Below are 19,736 nucleotides of genomic sequence, written 5' to 3'. Positions count from 1 at the left end.
GGTAGATAAAATGATGGTTAGTAAGTTGCTGTCACGAGACATTGTGTTTTGTCACAGTCACAAAGGACTTTGTATGTTAATACGATGTACTTGGAACCTTTAGAAAGGACCCTACGGAGATATTTCGTTTTTAAATCTCCTATTATGACGTTCCACTGGAGAGTTATAAAGTATAAAAAAAGTACTTACTTATAAATAATAATTATGTGTCAATCATAAATCAGCTTCAAAATAATTGTTATCGTTCATGTAACCAAGCATTATGCAATAATTGAATTATAAATCATATAAGGTGCTTACAAAAGAAAAATTAAATATTATCATGTGAGCAGACAACGGAAGTAAAAAAGGAGACATTTTGTAACTGTAAGGTATATATTTTTGTTGAACTGAAATTTTGATAGTAAAAAAAACATATTGTCAATTATCTTAATATACTATTAATTCTAATTTTCATTTTTTTAATTAGATGATTGACATTATGAGGCAATTTACCTGTTCTTCGTTCTATCGGCTTGGAATATGTAAATTGCAGTGTTATTCTGCTTTCGCTTGACATTGCTTATGTCCGATAAAAATAACCAGGATGTGTTGTATTTTGCCGTGTTTTGTTGTTCCTTTATACCGGTTTTAAGATGTATTGACCATACTGTGTCGCTGGAACATTAAATTTGTTTGTTCATTTATATTGTTGAGTTCTGTGTTCTATTTCAACATTTTAAAAACAAATTAGCTTTTTCCTTTATGGTTGACTGGATATCCGGGCACAAGTAATATAAGTATTATTGAAGCAAGACATCTGTTTTTGCAAAAAATCTACAAATATTTTAAGCCCAATCATATAAGCAGAAAAATAAACCCTAAAATTTTCATATACTCATACACTCTTCAATAAAGTCATTATTTCGAAATCGATGCAAGAGAACACGAGTTCTAAACCCCGTTCCTTTTCTTAGCGAATCTCACATTCAGAGGAATTTGTTTGTTTTTTTTTTCTGGGATTTATTGGACAATATTGGTTGACATTATATTCGCATGTATTACCCTACCGGTGCACCTGCCCATACTCCCAGTTTTTAGTGGAGTCTGAGTTGCTAATTTGTTTTTGTTACTTTGTATGTACAATTTTAGTTACTTTATGTTCTTTGTTGTGTATGTCTGTTTTCCATGTCTGGTCTTTGCCCCTGGATTACATTCTTTTGATTACCGCTATAACCTTGGTTCCCTTGATTACTTGTTCATATTCATGTGAAAATGATTTATCAGGTTGAAGTCTTTTTTAAAAGAAACAATACATGACAGCTTACGTATCGATTGTAACCTAACAGAACAACATGTTATGGTCTTCAGTGTGGCATCTATAAAGAAGGGTGTGCGTTTTACGCTTTGAAGGAGACAAGCAGAAAACAAATAAATTTCAGCGTCTACAAATATGCCATGGCAGCCATTTTGACGCCGCGCATTTATATGGATGCGAATTAAAGTTCAGATAGACCAAGACAATAAGTTACAAATTAAAGTATGCATAAGTTGCTTAAATTTGCAAATAGTTGAATTTAGAAATTCGTGCATATGATTATAATGAGACATAGAAACATTCATTTTTTGTAAAAGATTAAAATGATATAAAATTTGGATTTCATATTAAATTGATTATTTATTTCATTTATCTTTTTTTTCTTTTTCTTTTTTCGTTTTCGTCATCTTATCGTAACCCTACGAAACTTAAATTTCCCTTCTGTCGGCGTAAAAATTATTAGAAAAGCACAGACAAACAGCGGTCGCAATTGAAGGTCATAGCAGGTTACTGTGATATTTGTAGTGTGGTAAGCAGACATATCGCCTTTTAACGTAAGGTGACTCCTAAAGATCGAAGTAATGCATCATCAACATACACCGTAACAATCCACGAGTATATACTGACGACGATAAAACTTCTGTAGTGATGACTTCAATCTTTTAGTAACCTAGCTCTGTTCAGAAGCCTAATTGTAAGAAGTCTAGTGCGATACAAAAAGTCTGCGTTATTACGGCAAGCTCTGTCATAACGTATGAATTGTGATAAGAAAACTCCATACGCAGATGTTGAATTGGAGTGAGAATCAATTTTATCCAAGTAGAATGTCGACTTCTTCTTTTCTCCTTCCGTAAAACTAGGCATTTTTAGTAGAAATGAATTAGTTTTCCTTGAAAACTAAAGTAAGTTCAATACATAGTCACATTTCAGAAAATCCCGCTTGGACTTTAAATTTCAGTTCCGTTTTATTTAAAAGAAATTTTTACCACTGAGTAAAACTTCCCATTAGTGGTGAGTATTGTCTGCTGGTAATGTCAATTTGTCATGAAGATCTGATAAAGTTTTCTTGACATGGGGCTCATACAAAGAGCGGGTTTAAGAAAACACATATTTCGAATTGGGGTAACAATTAAGCGTGTTATCAATTTTATCCATGTAGAATGTCGACTTATTCTTTTCTCTTTACGCCATTCATGTATTACGCAACTGCGTCCATCACGTGATATTTTGTTTTTATCTGATATGTCGATAACTTAAACTTTTTCCAAGGATATTTAGATCATCAATTAATAAATATCAGTACAACCATAAAAGTATGAATAAGAGAAACAAACGCAGGGAGGGGGGTTTAAGACAATTTCCTAAACAAATGTATGAATGACTCATTTAAGTATTTTTCTGTTTAATATTCAGAGAAAATGTATATAAGGTGTGGCGCATGAAGGGAAAAAACATGAGATTTTATGGCATTATCCAAATATTTATACCTCATGACATCCAGAACATAATCAAAGTGTTTGTATAGTTGGCCTTTTTAAGATATTGATAGGTCAAATTTAGTTGAATTGCTCCATGGAAAAATGGCAGGAAAATTTGTCAGCATTTTTCCCTATATAAGCAGTAAAAATATCTATGTCATAGATGCTTCAAGATAATTTGAAACAGTGTTTTAGTTGTTTTCTAAATGTATTGAATCTATGTGAGGCATAAAATACCAAATTGAGAAAAAATGATGTGCTACCCTTTCCCTGATTCTTACACATAATGGTGCTTAAGGAGGTAGACCTAGGGTAAGGGACATAACTCTTAAAAATCATTAGAACCTTTGTATGCAGCATTTTACAACAATCTTATGTAAGCATCTAATTAACTTGGATTCATTTTATTCTGCTTGAGAGCCTTTGGTGAAATTGAATATAATACAAACATATCACTGATTCCACTGAGTTATGTCCCTTACTCTACGTTTACCTCCTTTACGTATATTTAAAAGATAAGTCTTCAGGATGGTTTTTAATGTAAATTCAAGAGGTGAAGTCATTTTTTTTCTGGGAACTTCTGTCAAAAGTTGTTGATTTTTTAATCGTATATTCAAGCTAATCCCAACAAACTGTTGATACTAGTGGTTACTATAATATTATAATTATTGAAGACAAAATAACTCATTCACATTAAAGTTAATGTATTTCCTTGTTTTGTAAAATAAATTAAAATCTTAAGAATTCTTTAAAAAAAGTTTAAACATAATACATGTCAGAATTCCCTTTTCTTTATAGGCAATAAGCGTCAACAAACTTACTTCCCAAACAAATAAAATTCCCTTTACATTGCAATAGAACATTTCATCTCCTCCACTAAATTGGGCTGTTTTACAGTAGATGTTTTAACAGTACCATATAACCCTGTGCAGGTCCGGGTGTTAAAAGAATAGGCCTACAGCAGCGCTAAGCTTGTCATAAAAGGCGACTAAATAGTGCTCAGAACCCTAGCCGGGGGCTAGGGCGCTCTGCCCACAGAGCAACTGGGATGTGTGCCCCAGGTGGTGGAATGGGGTACCCCTGGCGTGTTACATGCTGGGGTTGTCAGGCTATAATACGGAAAACCTGACCGCAAACCATAGCGGTGCATCGTGTTGGGAAAGATGCCACGTTCCTCGCAAGTTAAAGAACCCTGCTGTGGTATTCTCTCGGAGTAGGAACCTTTGCGCTTCGCCACAGGAGGCTAAATTGCCCGACCCTACCCACCTCTCCCTATTCCCAGTGGCAATCAAAATTTGTCGACCTCATTGTCCTTGTGTCCCATCCCTTTTTCATTTCATCATCATTTCATGTTCATTTTATCATCAATTTCATGTTCATCGTCTGAATATAGCTTAAATATTGCTGCTCGGACGTTAAACCCCAACAAACAAACAAACAAACAAACAGTACCATATAAAGTTTGATGCCAAACATACTTTTAGAATAAGTTTTTTTTATAGCTTTTAAACACTTTTAATACAAATACATATTTCTATATGAATTTGCCAGAGGCGTATGTTGTAAGAATAATGTATCTTTACAATATTTATTCACTTTCAGAATTAATCTTTAACTTGTGTGAATGATTTATATATATGCATACACGTGCAATTGAAGACAGAACAACGCGCTGACGAGCCATAAACTAGATATATAGATAAGGCGTAGAACCGGAGGATAGGCTGTGCTATGCATTTCACTACTTTATATTGTTTGTGGAAGATTAAAAAAAATAGGGCAATATTATTGTCACTATACTGCATCTAAATATTTTTAAAACAAAAACATTTTAGACAGAAATGCACGTTTAACTTTTTATTTGTTTTTGAATCGGTTGACATATCCTTGAAATTTCAAAACAATGTAACTTTTTGGACGTCATGACAAAAGGTTATATTTAGTAAATAACCGGCAAACACATTAAAAATTCGGGTCAATGTATTTTAAGGGCTAGAAAACAACAACCATAATCGCAACACTGTTTCATTGAGTCATGCTGTTTGTCATACCAACACAACATAAACGTAAGCAATAAGGCACTTAAAACTTCCCAACGATGTCTGTACTGTCAAATTTGCAAAATGAAACTCGTACTGCTTTGACAAATATGTCAACAACACATGCACTAACGCTAGCACACTAGACCATTCTGCCAGCCAGTCTCTATACTAATAAAGCTTCAGCTTGATTGAGGATTGATCCTAGGGTTGTAACAAAGTACACACTGTATGAGAGTACAAGATAGTCCATGTAGGCGGGTTTGTTAAACTAGTATAGGAGAGAAATCAGATTAATAATTGATTTCACACCAAATAGTTATATATGCATTTCTAGTCCAATGTGTTTATAATACGATTTATTTATCTTGATTACTTAATGGAAATGAATGCATACGCCTAAAAGGATTAAGGAAGTAAAATGTAAAATTACAATGCGAATTCTTGATGATATTTAAGCACAATTACTCAAGCATTGAAAGTACTAATTTTACAAGCAGCCAGTCATCCTATGTCCAATTAATACCTTAAAAATGAACAAAGTGGTCGAATTTAGTAGAAACAAGTGTTACACAATTAAGACACTTACATTAACCTTAATTCTATTCTATTTTAAATAAAAGAAGATGGAAACTAATACTAATTCATTCCAACAAATGACACAAGAACATAGTGTTGGGAAGTTAAAGGTGTTTGGAGGATTACAGATAATATTTGGCATCCTCTGTGCCCTGGTCAGCTTGGCTGGAATTGTCATTGATGGTATTAACATAACCAAAACCTGTTACTCTGGATACTACGACTATTACTACAACTACTACTACCACATGGGCTATTACTATCCTTTCTATTTAAACAATTGTAATGATGTGAACAACGCTCCAACGTTACTGGCTTTTGATGTAACATCTTTGGTTTTCTCGGGGTGGGTAAGTTTTGGTGCAAAATGATATGATATTCAGAAATACCATTGAAAGATTTAAAATATTTGCTGTAATTAGATCACAGTGATCTGATTTACTATATTTTATCATTATTATAAAAACAATAATTATTTTAGTACTATTGTTATTGAGAAGAGGTTGCAGAAAAGTTTAAACAAGAAAAGGTAGATCTTCTTGTCAGATGAAATTTATTAATCTATAATTCGAAAGGAAAAAATTGTGAGGAACCTTTCAAAGATTGATTTGTTTACTACCTTGTCTAAGCATTTTGATGCTACGAGAATATTCTGCACTGTACTAAACGTTTTACCAATAAAATTTGGAAGACAATCATTACTTCAAGGGATACCCGATTGACGTAATAAATCATTTCACTATGAAATTGAATTTGTTAGCAATGCAATAGAGGTAAAATATAACTTCCCGTGTGGTTTTAAACAAATGGTTACATAAGTGCACATATTTTATTGTGAAAAAAATATAATCATTGAGACCTAACCCAATGTGTCTCCCCTAACTACCGTTTGTGATTTTTGGTTTATTACCTATTGACTCTATTCATGTTACTTCTTTTCTAGTTTATTATCACAGGCGTCTTCCCATTCTGTATGAAGGAGCAACGAGAGGAAAAGTTAAACTGTCTTGTATGTTTAACGCTATTCATTAATTATTACAATTACAGTCTGATAATTATATGTCTGTTGTCGTCGGAATTTGAATGGACGTCCTTTATATATATAAATGTTAGTTGACATTACAAAGGATTCGATAATCAATTCATAATTAATTTACAAGTGCTCCTGTTTATGTTGAATTTCTCGACAAATAAATAATAACTTATATCAAATTGAAACAATAAATGATTTTAAAGGATTTTGGCAAGAAATTTTGGCAAGTATTGCCCCCAGAATTATAATAGGTAGAGAGACCTTTCCAAAAATCAAGATATATCAACATACACATAGTACTACGAGGGTGATATTCATGAATTATAATTTTATGCCGTGGAGGACTACGCAAGAAAATGAACAAAACGAGAACAAGAAGACATTGATTCTCTGTCAGAGTGGTTAAAGGCCGTGAGGTCTTTAAATTTGAAACGTATGAAAGTTTCAAGTAAGTACGTCAGTTTTCAAAAACCCTGATGTAGCAAAAAACACTGTCTACTATACATGACAAATATATTGTCGTACCAGCAGTCAAAGCCCAAAACAACATTGTTTTGTCTGCAAAACGTATAACATCCAATGTTTATAATCAGAGGTATACGTAGAAAATAATTAGAAATAATTAGAAAATAATTACAGTGATAAGACCTATATTGCCACTATGTATAAATACCATAAATATGTGCTATACTCTTTTGGTCTCTCTACCAAAGACGAAGATTGTGATTTACCGTCTATGTATTGGATTCCTTAATTCCAGCAGAAACCATACAAACAACGTTGCATAGCTGGATCTGCAAAATGAAACCTATGATTAACACTTCTATTCCCCCTCAGTTAAAATCCCGACTTAAAACATTATACATCTTTTTTCTCCAAAAAAGATGATACACCTAGATACAAATACAGATTTTATACTCATACTTATTAAAAATAATTTCAAATCATCTGCCAAATATACAGAAGAAGAAGTTTTCAAAATACTGGAATTTTTGATCGACAACATATTTGTCCTGTGTGGTGTATGCGTTTTTCAACAAACGATCCACATTCAAATGGGAACATATTGTGCTCCTTTACTTGCTGACCTTTTCCTTTACTCTTATGAGGCTGACTTTATAACTGATTTGATCCGAGAGAAAGAACATTATTTAATCTCAGTTTCCGCTATATAGATGTCCTATTATCGTCAAACAATCATAGTTTTGGGGATTTGATATATCGCATCTACCGGAAAGAACTTGAGATACAGGATACTACACTACAGACACTGTGAAGTCAGGCTTATAATTTGACTTATACGAAGAGATCAATTAACGAAAACTATTGGCAAAACTTTACGAAAAACGTGATGACTTTCCATTCAGAATTGTCAATTTTCCATTAATCTGTGGCAACATCCCTTCACCACCTGCGTATGAACTTTTCATTGCACAACTCATTGCCAGATTTTGCCGTATTTATGCAGACTTTATGTACTGCGCTAGGCTTCTTACAATTAGGTTTGTGGAACAGGGTTATGTTGCTACAAGATTGAAGGCATCACTACAAAAGTTTTTTTGGTCGTCATCATGAATTCGTGGATCGTTACGTATATTCATCTGCACCATGAAAACTGATTTTTTTCTCTACTTTTAATAGTTTTCCTTTGCCTGCCCCGGACTTGACTATTTATGAGCAACTCGGTGGGTGTTTCTACAGAGAACGCTTACCTTACCGGTGCACCTGGTCCATGTTCCCAGTTTTTAGTAGAGTTGCTCGTTAACTTTTGTTTCTTTGTATCTATTACTTTAATTACTTTATGTTCTTTGTTGTGTACGTCTGTTTTCCATGTCTGGTCTTTGTCCCTGGTTTACATTTTTTTTATTTCCGCTAGAATCTTGGTTCCTTTGATTACTTATTCCCAAACATGCCATGCTTAAACCATTTAATAATTTTTTTGTGCGTAATAAGAAAGTCAAAGAAAAAAAGAAATCATCACATCAAAACATAAAATATATGTAACCTATGGGACAGAAAGAAGTATTGAAGAATTTCGCTTCATCGAAACATGTACTCCTTACATATCATAATATACCCTTTGCAAATCTAGGGTTCAAAGAGTAATCAAAGGAACCAAGGTTATAGCGGTAATCAAAAGAATGTAATCCAGGGACGAGGACCAGACATGGAAACCAGACATACACAACAAAGAACATAAAGTAACTAAAATCATACATACAAAGTAACAAAAGTAAATGGGCAACTCGGACTCCACTAAAAACTCGGAGCATGGACCAGGTGCACCGGTAGGGTAAGCGTCCTCTGCTTTTCTAGAAACACCCGCCGAGTTGCTCATAAAAAGTCAAGTCCGGGGTAGACAAACGAGGAAAGGAAAACTATGACCCATTGAATAAATCAGTTTTCATGGTGCTGATCCAAGAGTTCATGATGACGACCATAAAACGTCTGTAGTGATGACTTCAATCTTGTAACAACATAAACGTGTTCTAGAAGCCTATTTGTTAGAGTTCTAGCGCAATACAAACAGTCTGCGTAGTTTCGGCAAGCTCTGGCATAACGTATGAGTTGTGATATAAACACTCCATATGCAGGAGCCAAAGGAATGTTGCCACAGATGAAAGGAAAGTTGACAATTCTGAATGAAAAGTCATCACGTTTGTCGTAAAATTTGGTCAATAGTTTTCCTTTACCATCGATTTCTAAGTGTAGGTCAAGATATGAGGCTGACTTCACAGTGTCTGTAGTATCCTTTATCTCAAGTTCTTTTGGGATGATGCGATATATCAAATCCCCGAAATTATGATTGTTTAAAGATAATACGTCATCTATATAGCGGGAACTGAAATTGAAGGATTTAGCCAAACGATATTCTTTATTTCTGATCATATTAGCTATAACGTCAGCCTCATAAGAGTGAAGGAATAGGTCAGCAAGTAAAGGAGCACAATTTATTCCCATTGGAATGCCGACCGTTTGTTGGAAAACACGTCCACCACACTGGACAAATATGTTGTCGATTAAAAATTCCAGCATTTTTGTAAACATCTTCCTCTGTATATTTGGAAGATGATTTGGAATTATTTCTTACAAAGTATGAGGAATTGATTACTAATCAATATTCAATATAATGCACTTAACACTATACTAAAGCTTTGTGGTAATTGACAAGAGATGTTGTCAAAGTTGTGTTGGATTCGTTTTGCAATTGAAAGATACACATACACAGTCTGTTAATTTGATTTAAAACTGCACAATTCCTACTTGTACTTGACGATTCTTTTCATATTTTAGAAAAGAGCGCATATGATTTGCAGCATTCTTGGATCTTCTTTATTTATCCCAACCGTTACAGTTATGGCAAGTTATGGGGCTGTCCTTGTAAGTCAGTCATTATCATTATTGTAGGGCATTAATCTAATATTAAGTAGAGAAATCCCAATAAACTATACATTTTATTTACTTATTTTTTATTTTATTTTATTTTATTTATTTATTTTTATTTTTTATTTTATTTATTTTTTTTATTATTATTATTTTTTTTTTGTATTTTAACATTAAGAGGGTATTTGAAAACCTGTCGTGGTTTGTGTACATACGTTTTATTCTAAAATTAACATCTATCATTTTCAAAAGACCTTTGCAAACAACCACACAATGATGCAGTTTTTTGTACATTTGAATGTATATAGTTAAATATATGCTGATATGAAAAAATAACACTTTATATCCGTTTGTTTGATTTTAAATTGGATTAGTTTTATTACTTCATCAAATTAAACATCGGATATTTATGGCTGTTGTTAGCCATTTTCTTAATTCCTATTCTCTTGATTTCTGCCAATAAGTTAAAAGGAACAATAATTTTTACTGGCATATGATAAATTCAAGTTCGTTTTATTCTTTAATGTATATTTTAAATAACCATCTTAGCCGTTTTCAATAGCGTGAAGAGGGAGATAACAGTGCCATGACTGCCATACCTTCTGTTCTGACTGTCTTAGCAGTCTCTGAAGAGGCTATTGCCATCGCAGCTGCATCATATAGTTGTTGTTGTTCATCAGCTAAACAAGTAATGGTGAAACTGCAGTTTTACGTATCACAACATGTTTAAACTCACACATCACAACCTATTTGCAACACCTTCAGAAATCTTAATAATGAAAATTCAATTTTACTTATCACAACATAGTGTTTAAATTTACACATCACAACCTACTTGAAACACGTGCAGATATCTTAATCTGCAATATTTACATATGACTTAACCTATCCTAAACAAAACACATTCTTCTTATGAGTCTATCTAACCAACAATGAAACATTTGCCGTAAAAAACTCGGCAAGCCTCATTGATTCTTGATTAAGTTTGTCTAAAAACGGATATAATTCCATGTGAACATGATTTTGTTGTAGAACTCTAGAGTAAATCCAATGGTATATAACTATGCCGGTCAACCGATGTTTTATTTACCAAACACACAAATTCCTACATACGGTATGCAAATGCATCCATTTCAACCTCAGATGTTCCAAAATGCAGGATATCCATATCAAATGATGCCGCAGCAACTTCCAATGTTGCAACCGCAAAATCATTTGACTCAACAACAGCAGAATTATATGGCGAATCAACAACAACAAATTACTCAACAGATAAACACGGGAATGCTTCCCCAACAACTTAATACGTTTCCATATGGGTTTTATGGACAAGCAGTCCCTCCTCCGGCTCATCCAACACAACAAGCGTCTACTGCAAATAGTCAACCCGAAAATGCTTCTACGCAAAGTGTGGTATCTTCTGAGCAATAGCTCTTTACTTTAGACATTGTGTAGTTTTTTAAAATAGTCCACCAGAAAATGCTTTTGCGCAAAGTGTGGAATCTTCTGACAAATAGCTCTTTACTTTATACAATGTATAGTTTTTAAATTGGATACCGAGCAGTGCATGTTGGAAAATGAAATATAAAAATGTATTTTTACTTAAACTTATACACAAATGGACTTTTTTGCAGCTAGTAGTGTTTGATACTTTGCTTTGTAGCTTTATCTGGTCAATTGTTTGTCATAATACTTTTATTGTTCAGATTTCTTTATCTTTTACTTGTAGAACGTACTATTGGTTTCCAAATAAATTTCTGATTGTGCTTACGAGATTTCAGAATTCATGCTTATGGGACTCAGAAACTCAAAGTTAGGTTAATATCTAATACATATAATTTTATTTCAACACGAATGTAATATGCAATTCCATAAAAATCTTAGTCAACAACAGTTTGTAATTTTAGGTAAAGCTGAATGGTGAGCGCTAATAAAAACAATATGATTCAATAAATCCTTTTCTATGCATAAGTTTTCCGTTTTGTTTAAGATTAAATATTTTTATTTATCATTCTTTAATTGGTTACTGGGAGGATTCACAGCTTTACCGTATATGCGCGTTTAAACTGTTGTTTTGTTTTTCCACAAATTTCAAACGACTGTTTATAGCGTTAGAAAATGAATTGACTGAGATTTCCCTGTTGGGTTAGCTTCTTAATTCTTCGACGTCAGAACAGAAGAACATATCTTTTTTAATCACATAATTTTACGGAATGTGAGTATTCAATCACTCAAAAACATTCATTTTCACAATATAACCACAATTTTGTTCTAATTCTAGTTTCTTAAACTTTGTCAAATAAATTGCATGAACAGTCCCAATACGGTGTCTATCTATTTGCAATACTTTGGCCTAACATTATTTATAATATACACTGCTTATCTTTAGAAATATCAACTTAATATTTCACTATAGACAACGCAACTAAATTGATTTTCGTATGAGCTCTGTGACGGTAAACAACGATCACAGCGGTTTTTGTATGATCAGGTCCACTGATTTTGTAGTGACCAATTATTTATGATTCTGGTACCATAGCTTTGATTGGTATTTTTGTTCTTTACAATGTAATATGTTCTCTGAACTAGCATTCAGTAACTGCAGTCGTTCTTTAGGTGGATAGTTCATGTTGTCTTTATAATTGTTGTTGGTGTATAAGAATAATCAAGGGAAAAAAGATTATAGCGGTAATCAAAAGAATGTTATCCAAGGACAAAGACCAGACATGGAAAACGGACATACATAACTGAGAACATAAAGTAACTAAATCATACAAACAAAGTAACAAAAGCATGAGCTCGGACTCCTGTAAAAACTTGGAGCATGGACCAGGTGAACCGGTAGGGTAAGCATCCTTTGCTTTTCTAGAAAAACCCGCCAAGTTTCTCATAAAAAGTGAAGTCCGGAGTAGACGAAAGAGGTAAGGAAAACTATGACATGTTGAACAAATCAGTTTTCATGGCGCAGATGGATACACCGTAACGATCCACGAGTTCATGATGACGAGAAAAAAAGGTTTTAAACCAGTGACTTCAACACAGTATTCAGATTAAGTTAAAGTTGAAGGGGACAACTTTTATCTTAGAGTCAATATTGGATTTTTTTTATGACGATCGGTCACAAAACTTCTAGATCTGTAGTGATGACTTCAATCTTGTAGCAACATACACTGTTCTAGAAGCCAATTTGTTAGAATTCTAGCGCGATACAAAATGTCTGCGTAGTTTCGGCAAGCTCTGGTATAACGTATGAGTTGTGCTATGAACACACCATACGCAGGTACTGATGGGATGTTGCCACAGAGGAAAGGAAAGTGGACAATTCTGAATGAAAAGTCATCACGTTTGTCGTGAAGTTTGGTTAATAGTTTTCCTTTACCATCGATTGCTAAGTGTAGGTCAAGATATGAGGCTGACTTCACAGTGTCTATAGTATCCTTTATCTCAAGTTCTTTAGGGTAGATGCGATGTATCAGATCGTATGTTAGCATGGGGAGAATTAAATGTATCATTGAGTGAATTTATTGGCCAAAACGAAGTTTTGCGACTAATTGTTTTGCTTTGTTCTTTATAACTTAAAGATATTCTGGCGATTTCTCCACGGTCACTCATTGGATTAAAACCAAATTTGGCTCAAAAATGAAACCTGCGCAGTTGGTCGGCAAGTAATTTTTGATAAATCATAATAGCTTCCGAATTCAACATGGCTGCCAAAACAAAACCTATAAAATACTGTGAAAGTCCTTTCATTCGTGAATATCAATTTTCGTGGATTATTGATGAAATACAATTTCGTTGACTCTTTAATTTGTGGTTTTGAGGTTTTCAGTGAAAAAAATTACACAAAAATGGAAATCTCCATTTCGTTGGTTACCAAATTTCATGGTTTGACCTACCCACGTAAACCACAAATTTTGGTCCCCCACGAACAATAATACTTCACAGTAAGTGCAAGTATATACTTGAATGAAATTTCCTCAAATAGCAAATCTGGACATCTAAAACCGAACCCACTTTTTTTCAAAATCGTAATTATAATGAGCTTAAAACTACAGTAGTTTTATTTTTCTTTCTCTGGCTTGCAAATCGATTTCCAAAAACTTCAAAATCAAGCGTATTAATGTACCTCTTTTGAACATTGCGGAATGCTTCAATGGACATATTCTGATGACGTTATCTTGTACTTACTCGTGAAACAATGACTTTGCACTGAAGATAATTGATTTATGAAATATAAAAAAAAGAAATTAGAAATTAGATAAAGCAAGAAATTAAAGAACGAAACAAAACAAAAACACATACGTGCGGCATGTGTCAAATTATTAGTTGACCTACGTTTTTTTAATTCGGATTCCAATGTTTATTTATCAATCATTATCCATGAGTCAAATAGGATTAATCTACTTAAATCGGTTCGCATTATTAAAACTACATTTAGTAATTTGTTATCGCAGCATTGTATGATATAATAGAACCTGTACCAAATCAAGACCATTGCTGGTGATGTAATATCTATTTTGTCAGATTTATTTTTGACTTGACTGGATTATAGATCGTATTAGTGTTCGGTGATTTTGTCATTACCCTTTTATTATAGGAAATGCCAAAACAAGCAGCTGTCCAAACGGTAGTATCTAGAAGAGATCATAAAACATACCTCACCGTAAAATAGTTACTACAACATGCACAAAAAACAAAAACAGAAGAAAAATCAATTTAAAGCTGATGTTTTGTTTGATGAAAAAGAAATACCAAGATGATCAGATAAGCTTACCATAAAACAAGTGTTCTATATGCAAGTTCTAAGATATTATGATTATTTTCTATTCAATTTACCTTGTTCATTTTAGAATACGTATCAATAGAGATATAAACATGCGCAGGAGGCATTTAGAAGACAGACAGGAAACTCAGTAACTTATATCAATAAACTACGTAAACCGTGACTGAACGTAGGTGCGCCGGACGAAACTTACATGATAATTGCAATGTAGTCAGATTAGCATTCATAACCGAAAAAACTTCTTTAAAACAAAAGTTGATATTATATTCGTATACAGTCAAACGAGGCAAATTTTATCCGATTTGCTGCAACAAAAAGAAAAGTCAGCTTAAATCTTTAAATACATGTAGATACGGTTCTTTAACTGAATGGTCCTCTGTGTGGTGTTTATCTTCATTATATTTATCTCAGTGAGCTTCAAATTAAAGACAGTATAGACACATGGACGTTTTCATTGTATTTTAACCGCCATCCCGAAATTGAAATTGATCATCAATATGACCTAGTTTATCGTAAAGGCACAATGTACAAACATTCTGTGTACACTGATAAACAAGTTCAGCTTGACGGAACGGAAGTGTTGTCGATGACTTAAAAGTTGGTCCGATGATGGAAACAATATCCGAACGCCTTTATTTTCGTTTTTGTTTTTTGGTTTTTTTTTCGAAATAACCCAAACGGTATAACCATAAGCGAGGATGACAAATGCAACTATACATAGTACCTATAGCACAAACGGCAGGATGATTAATTTATCGTGGAAGAAAGCAAAGCGACACACAAAACGAGGTTTTCTTATTTTAATATATGGATACAAAATTGTGTTCTTTTTATGTATATATACTAAGTACAATTTAAAGCTGTCTTAAGATCTCGGTCGGTATTTTGACTATTTTCAATTTTGAATATTTTTTTTTATAAAAGAAAAGAAGCGTATGAAATCACAGGGCCAAATGTGAACGCAAAACAGTGAAAAAAATACCTACAGTAAAATTGTATTTCATTTGGATTTTCTAAAATTTTATTGCCATGCAATACTGTCTCATTTAAAAATATTTATATCAATCGACCAATCACTGTATGACTACTTTCTAGTTATGTCAAACAACAGGAACATATTTTTGACTATCTAGTGTACCCTCTATAAAAAGAAGGCGATGTCCTGTGGGTGTGATAAAGGTCAAAATTTAAAATAAATGAGTTATCCAAATATATAGAGTCCTCATACGTTAACAAATCCAAAAATAGTTGTATGTACAATAAATGTCACGTAGGAAAGAAATACAACTTAAAATGATATTGCACTGTTTATTAGGGGCAATTATGTATAAATGATATTCATAAATTGGTTTTAAAATCATTTAAAATGCCTACTGTTACCACGCATATTACAACATATTTAATTATAAATCATATCAATTTCTATACAAAATAAGTTTATTTACTTACAATAAAACAATAAGTTTTAAGACAATATTAGGAAAGCAGGAACATTTTATCATCGTAAGATATTTTTCAGTTTAAAATACAGTTGTCAATTATGCTTAAAACAATATTCAAAATAATTTTATTTCTTCGTTTAAGATAGATGATTAAAACTTATACTACGAAAAAAGTAACATACAGTGTATTTCCGTTTAGATTCAATAGTAACAAAACCTCAAAATACGCATAAAATCTTTAAAATTGGGGATATTCGCTTAAATTATTTAAGCAATGCTAAGACAATGGTATAGGTCATTTAGCGGCAAAATTTGAAAACGTTGTAAATTCAATTTTCTTAAAATTCAAAATACTTTTTTACCTAAAAACTATCAAAAGTCGTTTTTGTTGCAAACTCTCCACAGAATGATGATCGAAGGTTTTCGTTGGAATTCGTTATTTGGAATTTATTTTCTGAAAAGAGGAATGAGACATTAATGTGTTAAAATATTTAATGAAACTTGAAATTAGCAAGTAAATTGTAAATTGTAATGGTTGTATGATTTGTTCTACATTGATCATGTTCAGATAATCAATACTTTGTAGTCAAGTAAAAGTAAATAAACTCTTACTGTGAATTTTAGAATAGTCTTCAAAAGTAAAAGTAAACAAACTGTTACTGTGAATTTTAGAATAGTCTTCAAATGAAACACATACTGTTTATCGTAATTGGATGTCAGGGGAAGACCAAAGAGTATTCAAAAGAAAGTTATCCAAGAACAATGACCAAACATGGAAATCAGGCATACACAACAAAGAACATGAAGTATCTTAAATAAATAAAAAGTAACAAAAGCAAATAAGCAACTCGGGCTCAACTGGCTACACTAAAAACTGGGAGGATTGACCAGATGCACAGGTAGGGTAAGCGCTTTCTAGAACCACCCGCAAGTTGTTCATAAAAAGTCCGGGGTATACGAAAGAGGAAAGAAAAACTATGACACGGTGAACAAATCACTTGTCATGGTGTAGGTGGATACACCATAACGATCGACGAATTCATTATTACACCCATACAACTTGTGTAGTGAAAACTTCAATCTTGTAGCAACATAACCCTATTCCAGAAGCCACAAATAAAGGGATGAAAAACTAGAATGATTAACAACTCATGTTTCTATGGTATGGAACCTGTCCTTTTTCTTTAAATATGTTGACTGTTTAAACTCTGACATGGGCTTTATCAATAATGTTTTATTTCTTGTATCAGGGAGAATGGAAACTGATACAAACACATTCCAACAAATGTACCAAGAGTATGGAGTAGGCAAGTTAAAGGTGTTTGGAGGATTACAGTTAATTTTTGGCATCCTCTGTGCCCTGGTCAGTTTGGCCGGAATTGTCACTGATGGTATTAACATGCCCAAAACCTGTCACTCAGGATACTACTACTATTACTACGACCCTATATATGGCCTAATTATCCTTTCAACCTAAACAATTGTCATGACGTGAACAACGCTCCGACATTACTGGCTTTTGATATAACATGTCTGATTTTTTCAGGATGGGTAAGTTCTGATTCAGGTTCGTCTGAAACACTTTGAACGATAAGATAGGTGCAACTTTTTCAATCATGGTCAAAGTATGATTCAGGGTTATTGCATTTTATGGAAAACTTTTATGCAAATAATCAAAAGGTTTCGTGAGTTTTCATCATCGTTTTAACGAAAATAATAATTTGCATTTTTATATTTTTTTTTCTATTAATACATTAATCACGAGGTTTTGCTCTTGCTTAGTATTTGTCACAGTTTATCTTCTTAAACGATTTACAAACTTGTACAATAATATTTTATTTGTAGTTTTTAAACCAGTATGTGAAACGTATTTGAATCTTGTTGTTTCAAAGATCCTACTGGCACTAAATGAAATTTACATATACAATTATCAATAAATCAAATGATAAAATATTGTAATCACATAGTGGCTTGAAACAAATTGTTTTTGTCTTTGTAGTTCATTATGACGGGTGTGTTCCCATTCTGTATAAAGGAGCAGAGGCAAGAAAAGTTAAGCTGCCTTGTATGTACTTATAATGTTATGTAACTAATCGTACGTTAATATTATTGCGCAATTTTCTAGTCTGAATAACATTTCTTCTGTTGTTACCAACATTTAAGAACAACTTGTAGCATATCAAAAGTTTTGTATCTAAAAATGAAATTTTGCCTAAGAAAAAAACGTATTGACACTATCGTAATACAAATCAAAGCAGTAATAAGTCGGACCAAGAAGCAAAACAGTAAAACTTTATATTTGTTCTAAATATGTACTATATTCGAGTTAAACGAATACCAATAAACAGATCAGGCAAAAGAACTGTTTTATATAAACTTTGTTTATCTGTTAAATGTATTTGAAAACGTCGTGCTATCGTGTCAATGCATTATTTTATCTGTTACATGTATTTGAAAACGTTGTGCTATCGTGTCAATGCGTTGAGACAGAGACACATTTCATTTTCTTTTAATTAAATATTGTTTTATTTTGATTTTGTTTTTGTTTTGTTTTGTTTTTATTATTATTATTTTTGCATTTCATTCACATCTTCTTTAACAGTAAAATGAAGATCAAGGGTAGTGATAACAATAAAAGTCACTTGTTTTACTGTTTGCAATGCGCCTGTAGAAAAATATTTTGTGTTTAATACATTCTGTAAACTATTAAACATATAAACATACACGCATATGTTAACAAAAATAAAATAAATTAAATTCATAATAAGTATATGATAAAAAATAAATCAGCATTCTTGTGAGTTTTACGGACGTCAGTTCAACAAGACTGTCCCAAACGTTATCATACGGTTTTTTAAGTAGCAAGGCAGTAGCACGGGATTTAAAATAACAGGCAGTAGGAACAATGACAAAACGATTAATTTCCGATAAACAATCATCAGCTGTTATAATGGTGAATGATGTTGTTATAAATACCGATAAAAGTAGAATGCGAAAAAAAAATTACACACAATTCATCCGATAGTCTGTTATGTTTTTTTCTTTCTTGTAAAACAAATTGGTAAATAATTCATTACTGGTGTCAAAACAAATGAGTAGATTGATTTAAAATATGGCCTTTTTTAATTTTGTCCTCGTTATAATTGTCAGTCCTCGATTGATTTCGCCCCTTTGATTAATAACAAGGGCAATATTGAAAAGGTATTGTATTTATATATAATTACTAAACTGTCGTTACAAAGCAAAATTAATTGACTTATATTGAATATCAAAAAATAATTATGTATATTCAGAAATATACATCAAAAACGAAAAATGTGTTCAAATAGAACCGACATGACATGACAAAAGTTCGATTGTTGATATTTTGTTATGACTACAGGGCTTTATATATTAATATTGAATAGTTCACGATTGTTCTCAGTCTTTTCCGAAAATTTCTGTTTTAACATAATACGTCGAGAAAGAGTAATCAAGAGAACCTAGTTTATAGCGGTAATCAAAAGAATGCAATCAAGGCACGAAGACCAGACATGGAAAACAGTCATACACAACAAAGAACATAGAGTAACTAAAATCATACATACAAAGTAACAAAAGCAAAGGGCAACTCGGACTCCACTAAAAACTGGGAGCATAGACCAGGTGCACCGGTAAGGTAAGCGTCCTCTGCTTTTTCTAGAAGCACCTGCCGAGTTGCT

At 32.7% G+C, this 19,736-nt stretch overlaps 1 protein-coding gene across 1 annotated transcript; it reads left to right on the top strand.

Annotated features, from left to right (window-relative positions):
• Positions 1-322: 322 nt before the first annotated feature.
• LOC148617831 (uncharacterized) lies at positions 323-12,067 on the top strand. Its single transcript, XM_088581650.1, has 6 exons — positions 323-371; positions 5,438-5,743; positions 6,337-6,402; positions 9,721-9,807; positions 10,373-10,498; positions 10,843-12,067. The coding sequence occupies exons 2-6, from the start codon at positions 5,441-5,443 to the stop codon at positions 11,239-11,241; spliced, it is 981 nt and encodes a 326-aa protein (XP_088437776.1). The 5' UTR covers positions 323-371; positions 5,438-5,440; the 3' UTR covers positions 11,242-12,067.
• Positions 12,068-19,736: the final 7,669 nt, after the last annotated feature.

The sequence above is a fragment of the Perna viridis genome, chromosome 5 (assembly GCF_037379345.1).
Source record: "Perna viridis isolate PV_CMFRI_1.1 ecotype Kerala chromosome 5, ASM3737934v1, whole genome shotgun sequence".
NCBI classification, from domain to species: domain Eukaryota; kingdom Metazoa; phylum Mollusca; class Bivalvia; order Mytilida; family Mytilidae; genus Perna; species Perna viridis.
Note: the sequence above shows the minus strand (reverse complement) of the source record. Positions and strands in the feature narration are given on the sequence as shown.